Source organism: Lutjanus erythropterus, chromosome 8, assembly GCF_056507025.1.
Source record: "Lutjanus erythropterus isolate fLutEry1 chromosome 8, fLutEry1.hap2, whole genome shotgun sequence".
In the NCBI taxonomy this organism is placed as follows: Eukaryota; Metazoa; Chordata; class Actinopteri; order Lutjaniformes; family Lutjanidae; genus Lutjanus; species Lutjanus erythropterus.
Window position 1 is genome coordinate 27,103,732 of NC_139324.1, and position 23,007 is coordinate 27,126,738.

The following is a 23,007-nucleotide window of genomic DNA, read 5'->3' on the forward strand; positions in this document are numbered from 1 at the left end:
TATTGAGTTTTGCTATGTTCTTATTTTCCTCAGAGAAACTGTAGTCCGGTGAATGGTTTGACTTTTACAAGTGGTTTTGGTGGTTAGTATGTTTTTTTATTTTTAGAAGTGAGGGTAAAAGAATAAAAAAAAAAACTTTCATTCTGTTGAAATCACAAGAAAATGCAGGCTGCTGGATGCAGTTAGGAGTGAAATAAGAATCTAAACAAACCCTGCTGAACAGATTATTCAAGTACACGAGGATTCCTCCACTGAATGATTTTCATGCGGGGTTTGATGTTCAATTTGGGTGAACTCTGCATCTCCACTGGCAGCCACAAGCTGCAAGTCTGCCCTCATGTGGATACACCGAGAAGCAAAGTGAAATACTCCACACAGTTGGTAATGTAATTTCACTGTGGGCCATGATGACAACCCAATTAAACGCTTAATGAAACCTCGCTTTTCTATAGCCTTTTTGGGAAATAACTGTAGATGTGATACATTCATACACAAATGAAATAGTAAACATTAATTCCTTTTTAGATTTTTTTTTTTTTTCATGAAGGGCGCTGAAACAATGCGTGTAATTGTTGCTGCAAGAGGAAATAATGTCCCTACTGGCATCACATGGATTATGAATAAAGCGACTGTTTGTTTGAAGTCACTCATTTATTTACTCTGCCCCCATCATGGTTACAAAAATAGCACAGAGATGAACACTGCATGAGGTAAAGCATCGTGATTTCTCTTGTGGAGTTACTAGAAAGGCCTGGTGGAGCTGCAGCAAGATGGAGACGTTTCACCTGCATTAATTAAAGATGGAAACGCGTTTTTTTCACCCAAATCTTAAAATCTCTCTCTTTTGCAACAGATTTAGAGGCATGAGAGCCACATTTAGCCACTGAGAACACCGGAAAAGCAGATAAACTTGAAAAATTACCTATCTTCTCACATGGTGGTCCTTGTTAGAATATCCTCCATTGTTTCCCAGCTAACATTAAGATCCCCAAGATGCCAGAAGGAGCTACACGTGAACGGGATGCGCAAGAATCTCCTCAATTCTCCAAACATTTGTAGCCTAGAGTGAAACTACTTTGAGGCAGGAAAAAGTGTCAGTCCTCTTGTGGTCTGGGGGCTGGGACACCAAAGTCCAATAGCCCCCTATTTAGACATTTACAGCTATGTTTATGATACTGTCTAGACGGTTCAAGGTTTAGTAAACAACCCAGTGTTTGAAAGCAAAGCGAAATAAAAGGATCACGAAGGCCTGCAAGCGCCAAATTTCTCCAATGATGAATCTACAGAAAAATCCCCCTTTTCTCGTGCTGTTTTGACTTGGTTAAGTTCATGTGACAAGTTTCGTGACTATGATACAACATTCGTCGTGTCTAAGTTTATTTCACACCACAACGTGCATTATATATACATGCGTCATATAAATGGACATTACACAAGGAAGAAGCTTACATATATTTTATATATAAATAATTTCAAAGCACAGCTCGCACTTTGTTGAAATATGTATTGCCAATAAAGCGAAAATATACGAAAACAAAAAAAATAAATAAATGCAGAAACTGCAAAAATATGGCACCTTGGTTTTCCAATTTTTTGTGAAATAAACGGTTTGAATAGAATGATCAGGGTTCAAATAAGAGGGAACCAGTCTTTGAAACTTGTGTGGCTGCTATTTCACTACCGTGTGTGTGTGTGCTGTGTGTGTGTGTGTGTGTGTGTGTGTGTTTATGTCAGGTATCAGAATAAAGGATTCCCAGTGAAATACTGTAGGCGGTCGCGGTTGAGCTTTTTCTCTTTCATTCTTCTATTCTGAAACCAAATCTTCACCTGCCGATCGGACAGGTTTAACATCCTGGAGAGCTGAAGACGCTTCTCTTTGTTAATGTACACGTTGAAGAAAAACTCTCGTTCAAGTTCTCGGATCTGGTATTTGGTGTAGGGACACCTCTTCTTCCTGGACTTGGTTGATGAACCTGCGTGAAAAAGAAAAAATATTTTCTAAAATTTCAAGATTAAGTCACAACATTTAGATTACATAGGTAATGCTATAAAGTTAGCAGGTTAAAAAAATACAATTATTTGTGTTTTTATTGAAATACAGAGTAACTAGCAAGTATATCGTGCTTCACAAACATAAATATACATTTTACAGGCATAACCCATGTACACATATACATGTACATATATCACCAATATTATATGAGAAAACAGTTGAAATTAAACATTTCATTTCTTTTTATTTTGAGGAAAATAAAAGAAAAATACAATAATGTAATACAATAATAGAAATATTAACCCATAATGTCTACAACAATCACAGGTCATGATGCCAAATCTTTGTCAGTCGGGATCTCCTATTTATTTATACTCGACCATTATTATCTTTTCTTCGAAATAATACTGCTTGGAAAAAAAGAAAGGCGCTCAAAACCAATATTTCTGATGTATTGAATATGAATAAACGTTGCCAAACAGCATCACAGTGTTCAGTAATGTCTGTTGACCATCTTAAAAAGCCAAAATTATATTTAGAGGAATAAGGGTAAATGGATTCACATTTATTTGTTTATTTATTTGTGCACAAAGGCCCCTCTCTCTCTCTCTCTCTCTCTCTCTCTCTCTCTCTCTCACACACACACACACACACACACACACACACACACACACACAATGAGAGGCAACAACACAGGACTTTGATTTACAAAATGAACTTGTCCTACACTGTTTTTATGCGTAAATTGGTATATAGAAGTAAAGTATCGCATCATATCCTATAATTCAATATATTTATATCTTTCTATCTATATTGGGTGTTGTTATTACAAATAAATCGATAAAATAAACTTTAATGAAAAAAGATTGAACTTTCTTGAATTCCCTATCAATACAAATCGATTCCAGCAGCACAGTATCGTTAAGAGACACAAGGCAACCTTTAAAGTACGCTTACTTAACCGTTTCCCATTGTAAATACCTTTACAACCGTAAAGTAAATCTTATTGGGATATAAAAGCTTTTGCATGCTTATAAAGAGGCACATAACCCTGGACGTTGCATGCTGGTGGACACAGAGCAGTCCAGACACTCTATTGTCTCAACTGCACACCTTATAACCAAGACAAAGAGGAAAATAGTGACTTACTCTGTTGGTTGTTGTTCTTGTCGCCGCAGATGGAGGATGAGTCCTCGTCCACGCTCCTGCTCGGGTCAGCTTTGTGTTGTTCTAGTTTGGTTAGAGCCTGATTGTTATTCGCAGCATCTCCGGGGACAGCAGCAGCAGCAGAGTCTGTTGTCTTTTGTTTGGGTTGCTGTTCCGCGCTGGGCTTGTCCGAGTTCGGAGTGTCAAGAAACTGGTCGAAGCCCTGGGGAAGAACCCCGTTTCGGCCGACGCCGGCGAAGAAACCGCACGGCGAGCTCGTTCCTCCGTGGTGGCCACCGTACAAGGACTCATTTTTGAATATGACATCCGCCCTGCTACTGCTGCTGGAGGACTGGATCAAGTCCCGGTGCATTATCTCGTCCGTTGAGTAGTAAGACGCGTAATTGCCCCTGTAGTGCCATTTGCTGGGATGGTCCAGTCCATAATCCCTGAAAGCGACCTCTCGAACAGGTTGGACCTGGGCTATGTTGGGAGAATAAGGAAAATTAATCTGACACGAAGTAGTCTGCGGTAAAAAGGAGGAGACTGATGTAAAATCGGGCGTCGAAACGTAGTAAGTGCAGCTCGGTAAATACATATTTGACGCACAGCTGCGATCATCGTATTCCGTCATATCTCTTCTTCCCTCTTCCTCTTTGCAACAGAGGAAAGGAATTGGCAGCTTGACTGTGTTAAACTTTGTCCATCTATAGCACCACAGGCGTGTGGAAAGACCCCGCCAGGGAGAAAAAATCGGAAACGCAGGCAGACCTGCAATACATCTTGATCGATTCTTGAGGTAATTGTGTCATGTGATCCAGCCAAGAAATTACCATACATCAATATCAGTCATTAAAAACTGTCCGGAGAAACTCATGTGAGCGCATGCAAGAGCCTCCATTGGCTGCCTGGCTGCAGAGGAAACTCCTCTCCAGCCTTCTTGCCTGTAGCTCACAGGAAAAAAAGACATTTGTGAACCCACTGCTGGAATATTTAATTGAAAGCTTTACAGCAACATCATCTTCATCGTGTAATGACACGTAATGACAACCGCACACGCTCATTCGTCAATAAATTTGCGTACTTTGGAGCAATCATGGCGCGTTTGTGGCAACAGTTAGATTGGAAACATTGAAGTTGACCTCCGCATTCAATTCGCAGCTTGAGGAGAATGGCACCAAGGCCACCGTGCCTGCACTTCCGCAGCACTGTTAAACCTGCAGAAGTCTGCGGAATTATGTGATTCACAAGCGGCTCATTAAGTCAGATTTCATGCAGATAAATTTGAGGGTTCGTTGCGCATAATCACTGTGCGGCATGACGGTTGGAGGAGATTTAAACACACAAACAAACACAGCAAGGAAAATATCTGAATTCATTATCAGCTACATAGCTATACAATTATGGCCTGCAGCATTGTGCGATTAAAAAAAAAAAGCTCAAGCGCCACAAAAGAATTAACAAAAGACCACAAAACTACTTCAATTCTTTTATAAATTCTTCAGCTTTAAAAAAGACTTTGTAGAATATTTAGACATCATTTGCTGCTTGGTTTTTCATTTGTTCCACCATTAATAATAAATGCAGATGAACGCTGTGCATGCGGCCAAACAAAACAGCTCACTCTCTGCTATTGCAAATGCAGAAAAGTTGATTTTGGATGCCACAAAAAACATAAGCTAAGTGAATCACTGAGCACATTCAGCATTGCCAAGTCCAAAACAACTGGCTTTGACCGTCCGTGGTCTAGGTGATGTCCACCAAGCATTCACCAACAAACGAGCCTCTCTGCACCCAAATCATTTTATTGCACACGAAGGCAGCCATGCCCGCCTGCAGTGTTTAGGCCCCTCTTCTATTCTCAGTGGAGAAACGGAGTTAAAACACCGGTGAACGGATACCACATGTCTTCAAGCCTCCATCAATATATTTTTTATTTTTTTTGCCTTTTGTGAGTATGAATTTATGTTTATCGCTCGTAAGGAAGTAGAGAAGGAAATAACATATTTTAATTAAATCAAGCACTTCCTAGTTATTTGCAGGCCTGATAATGGACTTTGAACACAACATTGTCATGCTAACTGTACTTCTCAAGTAGAAATGCAGCTCTGATTTGGAGGCCAGTGTTGTATTCAGAGGACCAGCAGATTCTTGGCTTCTTTAGCTTGAAGGTCACACGCAAAGTGGAAGTAACTTCAAGGCGACTGGGTTTATTGTTATTGGGGGTAAAATCAGCCTTGTGCTCCGTCTTCTGTGTCCAACTTTTCCCACACTTCAACGCTGACACCCCTCAGGCTAGCTGACACGCAAAAACAAAGTGTAGATTTATTTACAAAAAATGAGGTAAAACTGGGCATTTCTAAATAAATTAATCCATACGACTCACAACATACAGAGTGCAAACTCAATCTTTGCTCATCACCGACGTTCAGCGGTGTTGAATGAAATGATCGTATAAGACGAAATAACTCAAGCAGACAAATAGACAAAGTTAGGACGACCTGTTGCTTTGCTGTTTGTTTTAGGTTGTGACGGTTGTTTAAATTAAACTGTTTGTTGTGAAGTATTTTGAAATATGTCTTCTTTTTATTAAATATCTAATGACATACGCCTGAGTATTTTTGTAATTTCAAGCTTTCCGTTTTGCCAGAATGCACAAGAATATCTTTTTTCCCGAGTGACTCTGAGTAACTCTTTATTTTTATTTATATGCTTATGTTTGAAATATCAGGGAAACTCCCAATATTTGTTTTAAATAAGTATTCTTCTTCTTCTTATTATTATTATTATTATTATTATTATTATTATTATTATTATTATTATTATTATTTGCAGTAGTAGCAATAGTAGTTTTTTTGCGCATTTGCACTTATGTTTTTTTTTTACACATTACACGTTATTTATGCAGCACTTTCTAAAAACAAAGTGCTTTACTTGATTGAACCAGGACTGTCGGGACTGCAATTAAATAAAATCAGACAATTGCAATACTACAAGAATAAAATGGAACAAAAAAATACCAATAAAACAATGCTCCGAGCATTAATTCATCTAGACGTTCATCACAAAACAGTTAGTTTAACTTTCGAGAAATTTTTAATTGTCATGTTGTTGAGCCTGGTTTGCTGTGCGTAATATTCATTTTAAAACTACAGTTTAACCAAACAGTAAGAGACACTACTTCAGAATTGTTCCTAAATAGATATTTAGCAAAATTAAAGTCGCTCCAAGTAGTATCTTTGTGCTAATATTGGGGGAAGTAGCAATGCACAGCCTACTAACTTGACCTTAACTTTGTTTTGGCGCCCCCACTATCTTAAGCTGCCGGAGCTATATGGCGCTGTCTGGCTGCGTTTGGCTGTAAAGTAATAAAGCAACAAATAGTGACGGGAAACGCCGCGAATTGGACGCATAGAAATCTCAGCGTGGTCGTCCAAAATAGTCTGAGCAATAAAAACTAATAGTAGGTGAAACATGTTGTGTGGGAAGGATTTTCAACTGAGAAAAAGCAGACAAACCTCCTCCACTCGGAACAAAACGGGCCCGCAGCATGTGAGCGCATTACTGGAGATTGTGTGCAAAAAATAATCGTATGAAAAATACGGCAACAGCTCTACCAAATAAACGACAACATGTGGAATAAACTTAGAGCCGTAATAGTCACTAATGAAAGAACCATCTCTTCTGGTTTCATTACAAATTACTAGGTTTGAAACGTTACTCTGACCCTCATGACCCTTTAATATGACTGCAGTACAGTTCTGTTCTGCAGAGAAACATGGATGCAGTGATGATGACGTGATTATGATGTAATGGGATGATCCATTAATAGATTCAGTCTGATGTTTCATGTTCGTCTGTTAGTGGCTGGTGATTCTTTGATAGCTGCAGCTTGAGCCTCTTAAAACCAGACTGACCACTTGTGACCCGCAGACTTAAACTTTCACAATTCTCAACCACAACGTGGAAACAACAACAAAATGTTCTGGTAAACAAATAAACAATGACTCAGGTATGTGTCCAGAGACAGCACACAAAATCGCTACTAATGCGCACTGTGGGGATACTGTTTTGGGCGTGTAAAATGAATCAAATGTGTAATATCACTTAAAAATGAAAGGATATGATTTCTGAAATAGTCTCCACCAGATCCATTTGGCCACATTAGCCTCCAACTGACGTGTGGAGGTTTTGCCTGTTGGCGTGAGCCGCTGCTGTGTAGAATATATCTATACTGCGAGCAGGAATTACGCGCCTGCTAAAAAGCTAAATAGACACAATGGAGCGAGTGAGTAACACTGAGGAATATACACAAATATAACAAAAAATTTAAAATGAAAAAAAAATAAATAAATAAATATCCAGTCAAAGTACAATGTTTGAGTTTTTATAATGAATTTAAAATATTTGCAAAGATTTTATGAGGTATTTGCTACTGAATTCACAACTACGTAAAGGTGTATGAATATGATATAATACCATTAACCCGTCGGCGATTTTGTTTTTGTGTGTATGAAAATTTTTGTGTCGTCTCTTTTCGAAGCTACATGATAGTCAGACATTTACTACAGGTAGAACTGAATGCAGATTTTAAGTCGTTTAATTTTAAAATGACTTCGGGATTGTTTCCACAAACTATGCTTCAAAGTGTCTGTCCATAAAAGCAATTCATATTTTCTTCCCATACAAAATTGTATGTATGTATGTATGTATTCCGTATTCCGTATTGATTGAAGGTAACAACACTCGCACAGATCGATGCTGATCTCTCCACCGCTACAGGTTACCCAAAAAAGTCTCCTAAACAATTCCCCTCGGCTTCTATTTTAAAATCATGAGTAATATTTGGCGGAAGAGGTGCATTCCATTGAAACTTTTTACATATTTAAACAGATAATGATCAACTAGTGAACGATTGAATGATCAATGATCGTGAATACAATATAGAGAAACATGAAGCCTGTAGGCTAAACTCGATATTCAGTACGCTGCCTAACAAAACAAAATGATTCACAAGATGCACAAAAACGTATGTAATTTAAAAACGATCTTTATTTACAAAATTACTTAATCTGCAGGTTACATCCATCTGTACAAAATATCTTGTCCGTGCGTAAAAGGGCGGCTGGTCGAATGCGTTTTCATACGTTTACCAAAAACATGCTTTTCTGGAATGATTCATGAATCAGTGCAATCCACGCTGAAATAATCTTTCATTAATTATGTATTTATAAAGACTGGAAGAAGCAAGAGTGATCCCGATGCATCTGATTTGTGATTGTGTGGTATTCTTATGCATGCGTTTGCATGACAACACAAAACCAGCTCCGACAACAAAAATCCACGCTTATTTAATGCAATTATAATGTAGTTTGAAATAACACAATCAGAATGTTTCACATCCACAGACTCACTTGTTTTGCAGGCATTTTAAAACCTTCTGGCTCTTTAACACGACGCAAACCTTTTCTTCCGCAGACGCGGCCATATAGACAAAAAGAAATGCAACTTTCCTCATTTAATCAGATTTACAATCAGTTTGGGGGGGAATCAGGCATTTAATTGAATAACAGCAATTAGGAAATAGACATGCAATTATAATATATTTTGCAATATTATTTATCCGTCCGTAAACATGAACTTGACTGTTTGCTTTCACATTAGGCCTGCACTACATGCGCAGCCCATCATACAAAATAAACAAAAACATAAAGAAACATATTCCAGTTTAAATAGGTCTAAAATTTGAGCTGGATGAGAAATAATCAGGCTTAAAGGTTCTTCATTATCCGGCAGACAGGCCAGCAGGAGCCAGGGCCTACTGCGCATTTGGAGACCTTTTTTACCCTTAATATCACTGAAACTGCTGGGGCTGCATAAAAATGTGGCCTATTATGTAACAAGAACATAAACATTTTGTACATATATATAAATACAAGTCCATGCCACACACCGAGAGGGCATGTCATGTGCTGCAGCATTCATCGTCGCTACAACACCGCATATTTTCTGTGCGCTGTTGGCTGGTCATGATCAAGTCCAAAGGTCATCTCTCAGTACGCGGAGAAAGCTTGTTCGCGCATCATCAGTCGTTTCTTCTTCATCCTCCGGTTTTGAAACCATATTTTCACTTGTTGGTCGCTCAGGTCCAGTCTGTCTGACAGCTCCTTTCGCTTCTGTCTGTTGATGAATTCATTCATCATAAATTCATTCTCAAGTTCAGCCAGCTGTGGCTTTGAGTAAGGCTTTCTCTTCTTTCTGGTTCTCACTTGCGACGAGCACCACGGGGCACCTGGAAGGAGCAGAGGTAGAAATACAAGTTTTATACCTTTAAATTAACACCGACTTCAGCTACAGTCATATCAACTGAAGGGAATTAACTGCTCCCAATAGTACTACTTATTAGAGTTGCTCGAATAAAAATGGTTTAATAATATAGGAAATACTGGAAGTCGTGCCTATTTTACTTATATGAAAATAGGGCTGATATTAACACGAACCCCAGACACAGTAGCCTCTGTAAGGTTATTGAGGGAATATTAAAATAATACTGACGCCACAGGAGATATAAACTGACCATAAAATAGTCATAGACAGTCATATGAGCTCATTATATGATGTCACACACAAACTACAAAGTCCCCATATCACTTCTATATAATATAATTCATCACTGGAAATAGATTAGCCTTAGTTCTAATGATGTGACAAAAGAGAACTGAAATCAAATAACAAGAGGATCTGCTTAGTAGCATGAATTATTGTGACACCATAATAGATTTGTAAACGCAAAAAAGATGGATATACTTTTTTTCAATTTAGTTGAAAAAGGACAATGTACACTAATCAGCATACAGATGGTGGTAAATGCGCCCTGATTAGCTAAAGGCTAGTTTTGATCATATAATACCCAACAATATCCCTATAATAAATAAATAAATAAATAAATAAATAAATAAATAAATAAATAAATAAATAAATGTACAATAGATGATAATAGTTTAAGAGATTATGGTGTAAAAAAGCATATACCATAGCTTCATGCTGTTAGCTGACATAACAAAATAGTTGTATAAAAGAGGGTACTTAACCTTCTGCAACATGCCCTTTATTTATTTAGTTATTTATCTATTTATCCGTTTATTTGTCTATGTATTTATTTATTTATTTAATTGGAAAGGGACAATGTGCCCTAATCAAGTGACGAATTCAAATGCTTAGCTAAAGGCTACTTTTCATCCTATAATATCCTATAATGACCCCGTAATAACAACAAATAATTCAACATGTCCAAAAGTTACAACAGTTGTATAAAAGAGGCTACTAAACCTTCTGCAAAAGTCGTCCTGGAGCACGTGTGACTGGATGAAGGCTGAACGGGATTCTGCTCCTGTTTGGTGCCGTTCACATGCAGTGGACCTGCTGAATCCGGATCGAGCTGGGCCCGAGTGTCCAGATCCGAGTAACCGCGTTCACTGGCGTAAACTTCATCTTGTCTGCTGCCGGACTCTTCTTCTGTCTTGTGGTTCGTGTTCTGGAAGCATCGAGCCGACTCCTCCAAGTGCGCCTTGATGTGGCCGCCGGAGGAGCTCGAACTTACGGACACCGAGTTGGACAGAAACGGCGGACAGTAGCCCCCAAAGGCGCGGCTCTGTGGTGGCGGTGGTGCTGCTGGTCCAGACGTGCACGAACTTGAGGGCGTCCACGGGAGCGTGCACACGTCTCTCCTGTTGTAAGGCAGCTGATGCAGCCCGGGTATGTGGGCTCCATTGCCCCGCAAGTTGGAGAAATAGAGCGAGTCTGGAGGCGCAAAATTCAACAGAGAACCAACATAGCCGGGATTTAAAGGATTCCGCTCACACATTTCCATGGAGCTCCCCTCAAACGCTTCTTGCAAGCCTTTTAGCAACTCCTGAAGAATAAAGGGTAGGTAATTGTTGATTTGTTAATACAGCGTCACGTGATATGCAAAATATGTTGTTCCGCCCCACCCTTGGTCTCAATACTGCAAAGCAAAATACTCCATGAGGAAATATTTTGGTATTGGCGGGGGGGTTGGGTGTGGGGAGAGATTTAATTAAGTTAAATTCTAACCATCCATTTAGTCAGGAATATCTAAACAATATTTGACTTAGGTCAATTTCAGTCTCAATGTTTTATATATATATATATATATCATCGTGCTGTGACATAAAGAATAACAAGGTGACTGTTAAGGACCGACCCATATAGGAGGCTACAAGGGCAAATTCAGGGCCTTAAACGCACCACAGGAGACCCGAGACAATGCATGCCCGCATTCAAAAGCTTAGTGAAATATTAACAGCACACAATTCTATTAATTATACAGAATAATTTTAGGATATTACGTTCAATATATTGTCTTAAATCACTCACATCTGATAGATAGATAGATAGATAGATAGATAGATAGATAGATAGATAGATAGATAGATAGATAGATAGATAGATAGATAGATAGATAGATAGATAGATACTCATGACAACAGTCATCAAAAATCCCCCTTTTCCCTCATGCATTCTCAACAACAATGGAACATTATAAGCCTCACATAGATAGCATTCAGTGTATTAGGTTAGGTTATATTATATTATACAGTATGTCCCTGGAGGTGTTGTTTTTCTTGTGGTGAGTCCTTTGTATACAATGCAGTCTTTATTCGTGTCGGCCTCGAAGCTATTTGTGTTGAAAACATATGAGAAACATATGAAATATATCCACATTTCGATCATTTGAAACATCCTCGCACAGTTTGAAACTGTTTATCTCCCTCGACTGTTTTCTTTGAATGAACTTCTCCATAACGCGCTTAAAACCATCGGCCTTGAGTTCGTTTGCTTGTTTACCACCTGCGGGTTTCTATATAGACTTAATTTTCTGTTATTTGTAAGTTCATATCTAAAATAAACTTAACAACCTGATCATATCTATAAAAACTGGAGCTTTACAATTTTCCAGAGTGAAGAATATGACCATTACAGCCGTCATTATTGTAATAAAAGCTTCTGCATGGCACCCCAATTACGACCGTGAATCTCTAGTTAAATGTTAGCATCTGAAAATAAGCCGCAAAATGATCAGTCTGCACTACATGTAAGACCCAGGAAAATTTGAAGTATAAATATCAGATAATGCGTAAATGTAGTAATCCAAGTCCAAGTGCATTGCAGTCTACCAGGGGTTTAGTTTATTATCAAATACCGTCAGTGCTGGCCTAAAAAAGATATATTCATATCCATTATTTAGTCTACAGTGGGGATATTTTTTGTGTTATTACTGGAGCTGTACATTGTGTACATTGCCATGCTGAAATTTGTCACATACTGTGTGTGTGTGTGTGTGTGTGTGTGTGTGTGTGTGTGTGTGTGTGTGTGTGTGTGTGTGTGTGTGTGTGTGTGTGTTGGGGATGGGGAGATCAAAAATGCACTGACACTGTAGACTTACAGAAGTCTGTTTTTCAGGGGTCTCCAGCACAAATGAAGATAAGATAAGATCAGGTCAGATAAAATCAGATAAGATCAGATATTATATTATATTCACTTGTTACAGCAGATCAAGGATAGGAAGCACGGGCAGACAAAGAATGAATGATAAATTAAGATAGAAAAACAATAAAAATGTAACTAAATATAAAATAATATAAATATACCTGTAAACTTACGTCCACAAACTGCCTACATCTGTCACTTATAGATATATGGATATATTTGGATAATCGTACAGGATAATTGCACGAATGTGGCGTGAAGCATTATAGTAACTCCTCATGACTGAAGCTCACCAATGAGCAAACAGGAGTATGTGCATAAAACAAATCAGCCTGCATATATTTAAGTGAAACAGGTTTAAACCAGTCAGTCAGTTCAGTTCAACTTTGTCAGAGTCACAGTCCATAGCACAAAACACTACAATAGATGGAGAAAAATAAAAACGTCGCCACTTTATAAAAGACAGTTGTACCAATATTTCCGGTGTGGTGACTGGTATCGTGCGACTCTAAAACTAGAGTGTCAGGTTTCTCAAAAAAAAAATCACTTCATTTGCTATTTTTTATAATTTGAATAGTTGCGACTGTAGTCCAATAGGTGGCAGTACAAGTTCATATATGGCCTTCATCCTGCAGTGCTGAGTTCGCTCTTTTCATTGTTTGTCAGTTGTTTAATTCTGCAATTAAATCTCAGCAGCAGTTTCAATAATCACTGGAGCTGTATGCAGATTTACTTCTATAAACGGAGGGCAAAACAACCAAAGGGGGAAAAAAACCGTCAAGATTTAAAAAAGGATGGAAATTACATCTGTTGCAAATCACTCTGCTAAGCAGGCATATGTTTGTTGCAGTTGCAGATGATGTTTAAACAAAGGAAACAAACATAAAACATCTGGCATGTGTAATATGTGTAACAGCGACCCCTATTTTAAAGATGAGAAAGAAATAAAATTATAATTAGAAAATTAAATAATACAGACGCAATACGTGAAATACTTTTAATTTTAACATAACGCCTTAAACTATATAGTTGTGTAAAAGAGAAAAAAGACATAAGGAAAGAAGAAAACTGAAGAAAGAAGAAGAAATACTACACAACTAACTGCATCTCTAGGGAAAGCAAATGAACGCAGATCTGTTTGAAATCTGTTTTTTTTTTTTTTAATCTACTGCGTCCAATTTCTTTAGACTGTGCTTAATCTGTGCTTCTACATATTTAAAAGAGTTCAAATAATGTGTGTGAAATATTCAGTTCTGATTCTATCGACATATAAACATTTCTATATCCCATGGGGCCATTCTGCAGTCAACATAAAGTAAAAGAAAATACAATCAAACAAAACGCGAGCAATATGAATTGAATACAAATGTGTATCAGATTAGACAACCTATGAATTGATTAAATGAGGTTAAAACAATCGTTTCATCTTAATGAAAATATATTGTTGTTGAGAACTGAGCAGTGTGCGTCATTTCAATGTTTTGCCTGCTATTTTTCTCTCAAGACGTGGTGTTTAATCACAAACTGTGCAGAGCTCCATGCAATAGGCCAAATGGACATTAAATTACAAGCGAAATTCTCTAAAGACAGAACCGCTTCTTTAAAAAAAAAAAAAAAAATAATAATAATCAAAACACACAGGTTTGTATTTGGGATATGCAGACTTAAAGTTTTGTTCCGTAAAGTTAAGCATGTAGCCTTATGTCACAAATGTAGAGAAGTCCCCACAAATACAAAAATTAGGGGAATTTTTAGTGTTCAGTTTTAGTGTCATTTACTGCTCTTCGTCCTTCATGTTTAGGGTGTCAGGAGCCAAATTGAGGAGCTTCAGTCTGGTTGTTTTCCAGGCCCTTTGAAGGAAGCTATCCGCCGTCTATTGTCCTTGGTAATAAACTTGCTGCTTCCCTCGTTCAAGTTCTCTGGGCTGAGAAATGTTGCCTTGAATCTCCCAAGTGTTCAGATCTCAGCAGTGCTTTTTCTGAGTCAGTGGGAGTCAAAGTGGATTCATAGCTTGATTCAGTTCATAGTTTTATTCCATTTGATATAACAGACACAAGTATACCCTTATTAAATTTACACTTTCCTAAAATATAAAACGTAGACGGTCAGCATACTCTCAGTTTTTGAATGGAAAATAAGTCTTTTCCTAATTATGTCCATTTGAGGGAACATTTGAAACGTCTGCATGTCTGTGTTCAGGCACAGACTTATTTAAAAGTAACAGACTAGAACCTAAAGTCCCTTAGAGGGTTTTAGCAGGTTAAATGTGTGCAATATTTTCAAGCTCGCCTATTTATTACACGATTAATTTGCATTTGCAAAGTACCGTGTTAATTTATATTCAAGTACGTCGTTTATCCGTATCGAAGTGGATCATTTCTTGATACTGTGTTACTAAACACTGACTGTGATGATCGTAGACAGCATAAATTAATATGAACTGATGTTATTGCATATAGGCTACATTGCAGAAACTATATCACGTAGAAAATATTTGAACTACATAATCTGCGTCCCTGTCATCACTGCCTGTCATCGGATGACCATGATGAAATGGACATATATTAGAAAGGCACCAGCTCAAAGCAGCTCCGTATAACTACATCAATAAAGTCCTTAGAAATGTCGAAAAGGACATTTTTTGCAGTTTGGTTGAGGATGCGAGAAATCCGGCAGATCATCCAAACACTTTTTTTTTTCTAATGTAGAGACAGCGACGAGATTTTAAGTTAAGAATTTTGAACGTATAAGCCTGATACTTGAATCCCACGGGTTGAGGTTTTCATACGGGCTTATTAATGAGTTTAGTCAGCTTTCTCAGTAAATATGCAGGATGAAACTGTGGATCACACTTTGGGATAAAAGTTTTTGCACTCTGCAACTGCACTGTGGAAAATAGCTGCAGTAAAATTTCAACAATTTGAAACAAACGCAACCAAAGATGGCACCGACTAATCATCGTCAGTAAGTTACCAATACCTATCTATTATCTATTATCTATTATCTATTAATTTATTATTTTATTTTTCATTTCTTTCTTTCTTTCTGCTTTGTTGTTTGGATTGAAGTCGTTGTTTGTATATTTTCCGTTAATATTGCTGTATTCTTGTCTTTTGTTTTCTTTTTTCTGAATGTTATTTTCAATGTTATTTCGGAATTTACTTTATATAATATGACTAGACTTTGTATCTTTGTATTATCTTATGTCCTATGATATCCTAATGGGTCTGAGGTGCGCGGAATTTGGTTGGTGGTAGGTGGTAACATGTATGATGTGTGAATCTGCTGTATTTTATATTTGGACCCAAGGAAGAATAGTTACTACCTTTGGTGGCAGCTAAAGGGGATCCTATTCACAGTAAACAATACGCCTGTATTCTGGAAAAAAAAAAAAACATCTGCAAAGTCGTCTATAATCATTAAAGAACAATAATAAAGTAAGTTGCCTTCTTGTTAAAATGACCACAATGCTAAGATTTAACAACATTGTACAAGAAGTTCTGTATAGGTGGGGCTATCAAGAAATACAACTAACTTGAACGAATCAACAACAATAAGCTCCTAAATAAAATATGCTCGGGTAGGAGCGCGTCCTGGACTGAAAATGAGTATATTGTGGGAGCTCGTTATGGGGATTATTGATACGTGTGCTCCAAAATCACAAAAACTACAAGGTATTCGATTTTAAAAGGAGTAAAATCCATTTATTGCATGCTGATGTTGGACCTTTAACAAACTCCGGTGCGTTTCGGTATTAAGCCTTATGGAGTTGAAAGAAAGAAAGAAAGAAAGAAAGAAAGAAAGAAAGAAAGAAAGAAAGAAAGAAAGAAAGAAAGAGATACCTAGATACCGAAAGTTGGTTTAAGGTTCAACATGATTAGTCCTGGTAATGTCCGACTTGAGGACTAGGAATTGGTGAGTGAGATTGCACGTCGATATAATAAGCTTACTGTATTAGTGATATGTGCAATAAGCAGCGCTTTATAAAGAATTGCTGAATTCTGTTGCACAGAGCCGATACCTCCACGTTAATTTATGCATTTATTTATTCTTAAGGTATTTAGATCCTTAGACTTATTGAGGCTCCTTAAGTATAAAGAGAAGCTACTATTCGTTAGTTCATGGTCACCTCAATATTAGTGTCCCATAAAAATCAATCTTTTACATGTGTAATTGTGTAAATTCAACTTGTTGAGTCTGATTGTTTTTTATATTGTATATATTGTATCTATTTTTCGATATCTCCTACTTTTTTATATTCCCTCCAATAGATGTTGCTTGTTTTCTTATTTATTATCCACTTTTTGTTGATACTTCTATTTCGATATCCATTTTGCTGCTATAACACTACTAATCCCGTACAGTATAAAGCTATATCGTACCTTACCATGTCTTATCTTATTGCAGAATCTCACCAAAGTAAAAAAGAAGCCATTCTGTTTTTACTGGGAATTTACAACTAGTTTATTAAACCGAGGAAGCAGGAAAACGATCAATGACATTTCGTCCACTTCAATATAAAGAAATAAAGACTGTTACACTCAAAAGACGACAGTATTTCACCTAAAACCAAGTAACTCTGTATGTTTAACAATGCAGTGATATCTTTATATTGAATGAATAAGTATGTGTAATGTTTCTGATGTGACTCATTAATGACATGAAGTTTGTTTGAACCGTTCACGATGCTGGACATGAGGAAATGTATTGTGCGCCTTCCAGTGAAGAAATCCACAAAAAGTTAGACAATTGGTGTCAAACTCGTTTTAGTTAATGGGCAACATTCAGACCAGTTTGATCTCAAGTGGGCCAGACCAGTAAAACGACTGTATATAAAAATACGTGTGTATAGATGAAAAGAACCCCCCTTTTAAGTATAAAGAAGTCAAGTGAAGTATTTAAAAAACAAATGAACAGCCTGAGATGTCTGAAGAAAATTAAGTGCAATTTCAGCAATTCCTACGTTTTTTTTCCGCATTCAGTCTACTGTCATTACATGTGCACTACAGTGCACAGATCAGAGTGGATCTACAAAAAACATTTATGCATTTTGGAACCAAACAACAATACAGCATTTTACTTTTACTTGTAATTTTCCAGACATTTCTGTGTAGTGATGCTGCATCAACTCAACTGAAGAGGAAGTTAATGGAGAAGAAGAAAGTGAAGTATCCCCTGCCTTACAAACTTAGGCCTACGTATCAAAAGTTTTAGCAGAGCCTTAGCAACAGGCTTTCACCATTGTGTCTGATGCAGATTATTTAGTACTGAAGCTACTGATTGGCAATATTTTGCACAAACATGAGTATTTAATGTTTTTTAGAGAACTATATTCTGATCTCGAATTACTGACTGCTATGCATTTTGTTTTACAATTTGCAGAGTCACCCAGTGGGCCACATTGGACCCTTTGGTGGGCCAGTTCTGGCCTGTGGGCCGTATGTTTGACTGCCCTGAGTTATACTGCGCTGTTTTTCACTTGAGATGTCCGAATCTTGTTCTAATGAGTAGCACTTTATAATAAGGGTTCAAATCATCAACTGAACTTAATGCTCAACCACTGCATGACTCATGATGATTGAATGCATGAATTAATGCAAAATGTATCATGAAATCACATGACTTCATGTAATTTATTATCGTTTAATAGATCATCAGTTTCAGAATGTTACTTCATACATGAATTGATATGCATCAAGTTAGCTGGATATCACTTACATGAAAGTTAATTTATGTTACTACATCTATGTTGATCATATTAATGTTCACATCCGATGACCTTTGATTAGCTTGAAAGCTTCATATTTCTATGAGAAAAAGTACAGTTCTGCTTTCAGAGAGGCTGAGTGAATACATGGGTCTGAAATAAACTTTTATTCGACTGGAATTCAGCTAATTTGATCACTTATCAATTACTGTATGAGGTAACTGTGAATTAACATTCTGTATCTAATGACCTATTGAGGGTGAACTAATCAAAGTGATGATTTCATGATACATCCTGCATTAATTCATGCATTAAATCATCACAAGTCATTAATTAGGCATTACTTAAGTATATGATTTGTAGCCTTATTTTTAAGTGTTACCCAGTGATCAGATGTCTTGTGCCTATCCGATTTAAGATTGAAGATTTCAGATTAGGGCAGCACTTTGATTGGTCCCTGCACTGTTATTTGGTTTGTTTGCATTGTCAAGAAGTCACCACTAGATAGCACTCTCACTCAAGGAAAGAAGTCTTCAGACCAGCAGAGTCATAGCTCTCTCAACAGTGCACTAACAGGAAATTGGCCTCCAGTAACAGCTTCATTTAGCATTCAGCACTGAAACATGTGATTAATTAGTTGGTTCAGCTCATAGTGGGGGCTGATATTTAAATCAGAGACACATCTGATGTAAAAGCCAAAGCAACTAAAAGCTTCTCCTCTACACAGAGATAAAGGGAGGAGGAAAATATGCTTCAACATCCCTTATTATTTAAAAAAAAAAGGAAAGGAAAAAAAAAAAGCCTTCTCCATCGCTATAAAATACAATTAATCGACATGGCCAACCCTGATCCTTCCCTTGTTGTTCCAACTTCCAAAAAAAAAAAAAAAACGTGATGAAAGTTAAAATATTCTATTCCTCCTATCGCGTCGGAGCCCCTACAACCCACCCAAGCACTACTGTTGCTCTCTGAACTCCAGTTTGAAAACTACTGTACTATGCATACTGTAATGAGCAGGCATGAGATTATGAGGAGAAAAAGAAAACTGAGATGAATGCACAAGTTGGAATTATTCCACAGCCATACTGTGTATTCAACAGTTGCACATAGTTTTACATACTTATTAGAACCACAGCTTATTAGACACACATGTAAAGTAAGATGTAAATTGCGGTCTAGTAGTTACTTGACTCTAATTCTGAAGGACAGAGTTCATGTTCTTGTAAGTGACTGATCTCCATATACAAACCATTTAATGTCCTCTTGACAGATAGTTTCTTGATGACTGTTACGTGAACAAATTAGACAGTGGCTGCTGTTTAAAGCTGGGGTAGGTGATTCTGGAGAAAGATCATTTATTTCCTCATTCCTAGATAGTCAAATACTAGTGTTTTGGGTTGGAAACTCAGTCCGAGTCACCTGCGTAAGAGACTCTTCCCGGCTCTGATTGATTATTTTTGTTTAGGCACCGGTGATTCTTGCAAATACCCCAAGGAACACTAGGAGGAGCCAGAGGACACATATTGTCTCTTTCATGTACTGTTAGGCTATAGTGACATTTTCACTAAATGACAAAAAGTTATTTTTATAAAAGTTATCGGTTGAACCAGGAATATATGACATGACCCCACAAAAATTGCAAAAGAAGCTCTTTTAACTGTCACTCTCATGAATATGTCATGTATAAAGTATCAAAATAGTCTTAAACCACTGAAATTGGTGATGAATTCATGGTTCCGCCCATGTTAAATTCTTAAAGGTACATAGATGGGTCAAAATGATCCAGTGGGTTTGTTTTCTTGCAGTACTTCTTTATGAAAACTTTTATATTGATTTGTGCCAATTGAACAGTCTTGAATATTTTGAAAGTAATATAAAAGTGCTATATAAATAATTCAATTTTAAATTTATGTTAATCAATGCCAATATTTATATGTATTGGTGCCAATTTATGTATATTTATGTAATTTATATTTTAGGAAGCAAAAAAAAAATGGTACCAGTGTATAGTTAAGACACACCTTTGTACCGCCACTTGGATTTCTTGGGACATTTTATATGTTATAGAAGAGACTTTTATGAGCAATAAACATTTTTCAGATTTTCTGAGGTTCATCCATTTTTTTTCCTCACATAATGCATCCATTTGAAAAAAAAAAAAGTTTTGGGAGGATCATATTTAGGTGGTTTTCAAAACTCTCCCTTCATACAATACCTTAAACCTTTTTTTTTCTTCAAAAGACAAAAAGCTTTTATGTCAACAACAACACCACTTTGTGAGACACGAGAAAGAGTGAGCTAAAATGGCAGAGTCTCCAATGTATCTGTCATCTATTGTGTAAAAGCAACAAAAGCAACCATATGTATCAAACAAGTTACTGTGGTGTTAGCTAACACTTTGGTTAGCCACTGTTAGCTAAAAGTACTGTTAGCAGACACTATCATTAACTACTGTAGTTAGGAACTTAACTTCTGCTACAGGTAGAAACATGAAAATGAGGACAGCTTAACAGTAATCCTAAAATTAGGAGACTTAAATCAACATTTCAGAAAGTTAGGAGTTGGGAACTGTTCATCTATAATAGCTTTTTTTTTCCCCTAAATCAGCTGCTAATCCTAATTACCATGGTTACCAAACAATTAAGATAGGATCTGCAATTTAGTAAGTTTCTGTAATATGGCTCCATATGCCTACTCAATATGGGCTTTTTGAAGTATAACAAAGATCATATGACAGCCAAACAAAAATCTCTCCAATGTTACTCCAGCATGCACTTTTTCCATTCTAGCTACAAGTAATCTTCATATGTTGTGTGATTATCCTGTCATTTAGCATTGTCTGCTACAGTTAATAATGCTAATGGACTGCTCACATCTCATTTTGCCCAAATGGCTCTGTCAGGGTTTGGGGGAGCTTGGATGGAATAGCTTCTACTTATCTGCTATAAAGGAGTCGAGTTCAAGGAGTCAAAACTTGCACAAACTTTGACAAAAATAAAAACAGATGGTCACTGTGATGGATTTCTGCAACACTAGTTTCAAATCTCTGCCAGCTGATTTGTAAACGGAGACCAATTGTCACCACATTCAAACATCTAAAACACTACAGCATGCCGGGTAGATCATCAGCAGTAATATGCATTTAATAAGTGTCAACAAATTTGCAAAGGACAGCTCAAAGTAAACATTGTTTCATCATTTGTGACTGATCTTTCATAAATATAAATTGTACGGACTGATAACAATACTGCTATGAGTGAGCAAAATTAAAGGTTCACAGTTTTTGGAATTCTAAATATGGGTCACATTTTTTGTTTAAATGAATGACATTTAATTGACAAACAGTGCATTTGAACATTCCTATCAGTATTTGTGACTTCTTGACTTCATCACTTAGTTGTGCAAGTCGTTGTTCCACTGACTACAATACAGACAACTGGTATGGGTTCAGAGGCTGAAAGGAACCCTTCAGAGAAGTACAGTCTTATTGTCAGAGGCCCCAAACTCAACCCTGTACAGACCAAGTAGCACCCACCAAGCTGCAGGTTGGGGCCACTGAAGTGCCTTAAGTTGCAGTCCCTCTAATGGCCACTAGATGCTGCATCTACAACAAGAGTGACTGTACTGAGGCTGCTGAACCCCCCCACTCACAACTTTTCACAGGATATACTGTCAGTCCCACAGCTTATACAGTAACATGCTGTTTATAGGATTTTCTTTCAAAGAAACATTTTAACATGTCGGAGCAGGAAAAGCACAGCTGATGCTAACAATGAAAGATGACTGAAGTCCATTTAGCTGGTTCAGTTTCACAGCAGCCACTTTGACATGAAATAGTAGGTTAAAGACAGGTGTTATCAATGATACTAATCACTAATCAATCCCTCCCATTCCATTCAGGTCAAACAGAGTCAGGGAGCTGCTATTGTGCATGTTGGCTCACTGGAAAGGCTCTGCTACACTAAATGGAACAGGACCTCAGTTACTATCATTGGTAAAACCTTTGTTTACACTACCATATCATATCAATATGGCTGCAAGGTCTATTGCACATGCTGGCCCTAGACCTTAAGACTATGTGGGCGACTTCAGACTCCTGACTTTGGTTAGTTCTCCACCTGTCAGGACAGGACAAATTACACCTCAATCATTCTAACAGGTATATTCTATGCAAGAGTGAACCCAAGGTGACATCACCCATTGGTTTGTGGACTATCGTTCTGAAGCCTCAGGTCTGGCATTATGGGGGTTGCAATCTTGGTTTTCTGAAACCAAAGCATGCACAATACCAACAACAGTGTGGAGGTGGTGGGTGACACACTCAAACTTGAACAGTGCTTGGTTTTTGCATCGTCCGTTCAGCAGGACAAAGTAGCGACCGGCCTGGCCACAAATTCTCTTGTATTACAGCTAAACAGCCACGAAATATACGATTCAAAAAATATTTTATGTGAGAAACAGGCAATGCAGTAACAGAGTATTAATTCATATTTGATCAACGCTGTCTAGTTCTACATCTGTTTTTCTTGAGCTCTGTGTCGCACTGGACAGCCTCATGGAGAATGAATTGTCAATCACAAGGTAGTCCCTCTCCGAGCACACCCTGCTTTATCATCTATTTTATCCTAAATAGAACCATAATATACAAAAT

General features: G+C 37.4%; 2 protein-coding genes across 2 annotated transcripts; both read right to left on the reverse strand.

The window, feature by feature from the left end:
- Window positions 1-1,360: 1,360 nt before the first annotated feature.
- Window positions 1,361-4,321, reverse strand: hoxd11a (homeobox D11a). Its single transcript, XM_084725113.1, has 2 exons — window positions 3,143-4,321; window positions 1,361-1,973 (listed from the first exon to the last, which is right to left on the reverse strand). The coding sequence occupies exons 1-2, from the start codon at window positions 3,771-3,773 to the stop codon at window positions 1,738-1,740; spliced, it is 867 nt and encodes a 288-aa protein (XP_084581239.1). The 5' UTR covers window positions 3,774-4,321; the 3' UTR covers window positions 1,361-1,737.
- A 4,660-nt stretch (window positions 4,322-8,981) lies between these two features.
- hoxd12a (homeobox D12a) lies at window positions 8,982-11,040 on the reverse strand. The gene is made up of 2 exons (XM_084724080.1): window positions 10,469-11,040; window positions 8,982-9,431 (listed from the first exon to the last, which is right to left on the reverse strand). The coding sequence occupies exons 1-2, from the start codon at window positions 11,007-11,009 to the stop codon at window positions 9,193-9,195; spliced, it is 780 nt and encodes a 259-aa protein (XP_084580206.1). The 5' UTR covers window positions 11,010-11,040; the 3' UTR covers window positions 8,982-9,192.
- Window positions 11,041-23,007: the final 11,967 nt, after the last annotated feature.

What these genes read in the sequence shown, in the direction of transcription:
- hoxd12a (XM_084724080.1), bottom strand. Translation starts at nt 11,009, where the DNA reads ATGGAAATGTGTGAGCGGAATCCTTTAAATCCCGGCTATGTTGGTTCT. An exon ending in CAGGACGACTTTTGCAGAAG is followed by an intron (nt 9,432 to 10,468) that starts GTTTAGTAGCCT and finishes TGCTCCTTCCAG; the next exon opens with GTGCCCCGTGGTGCTCGTCG.
- hoxd11a (XM_084725113.1), bottom strand. Translation starts at nt 3,773, where the DNA reads ATGACGGAATACGATGATCGCAGCTGTGCGTCAAATATGTATTTACCG. An exon ending in CAAGAACAACAACCAACAGA is followed by an intron (nt 1,974 to 3,142) that starts GTAAGTCACTAT and finishes TTTTTCACGCAG; the next exon opens with GTTCATCAACCAAGTCCAGG.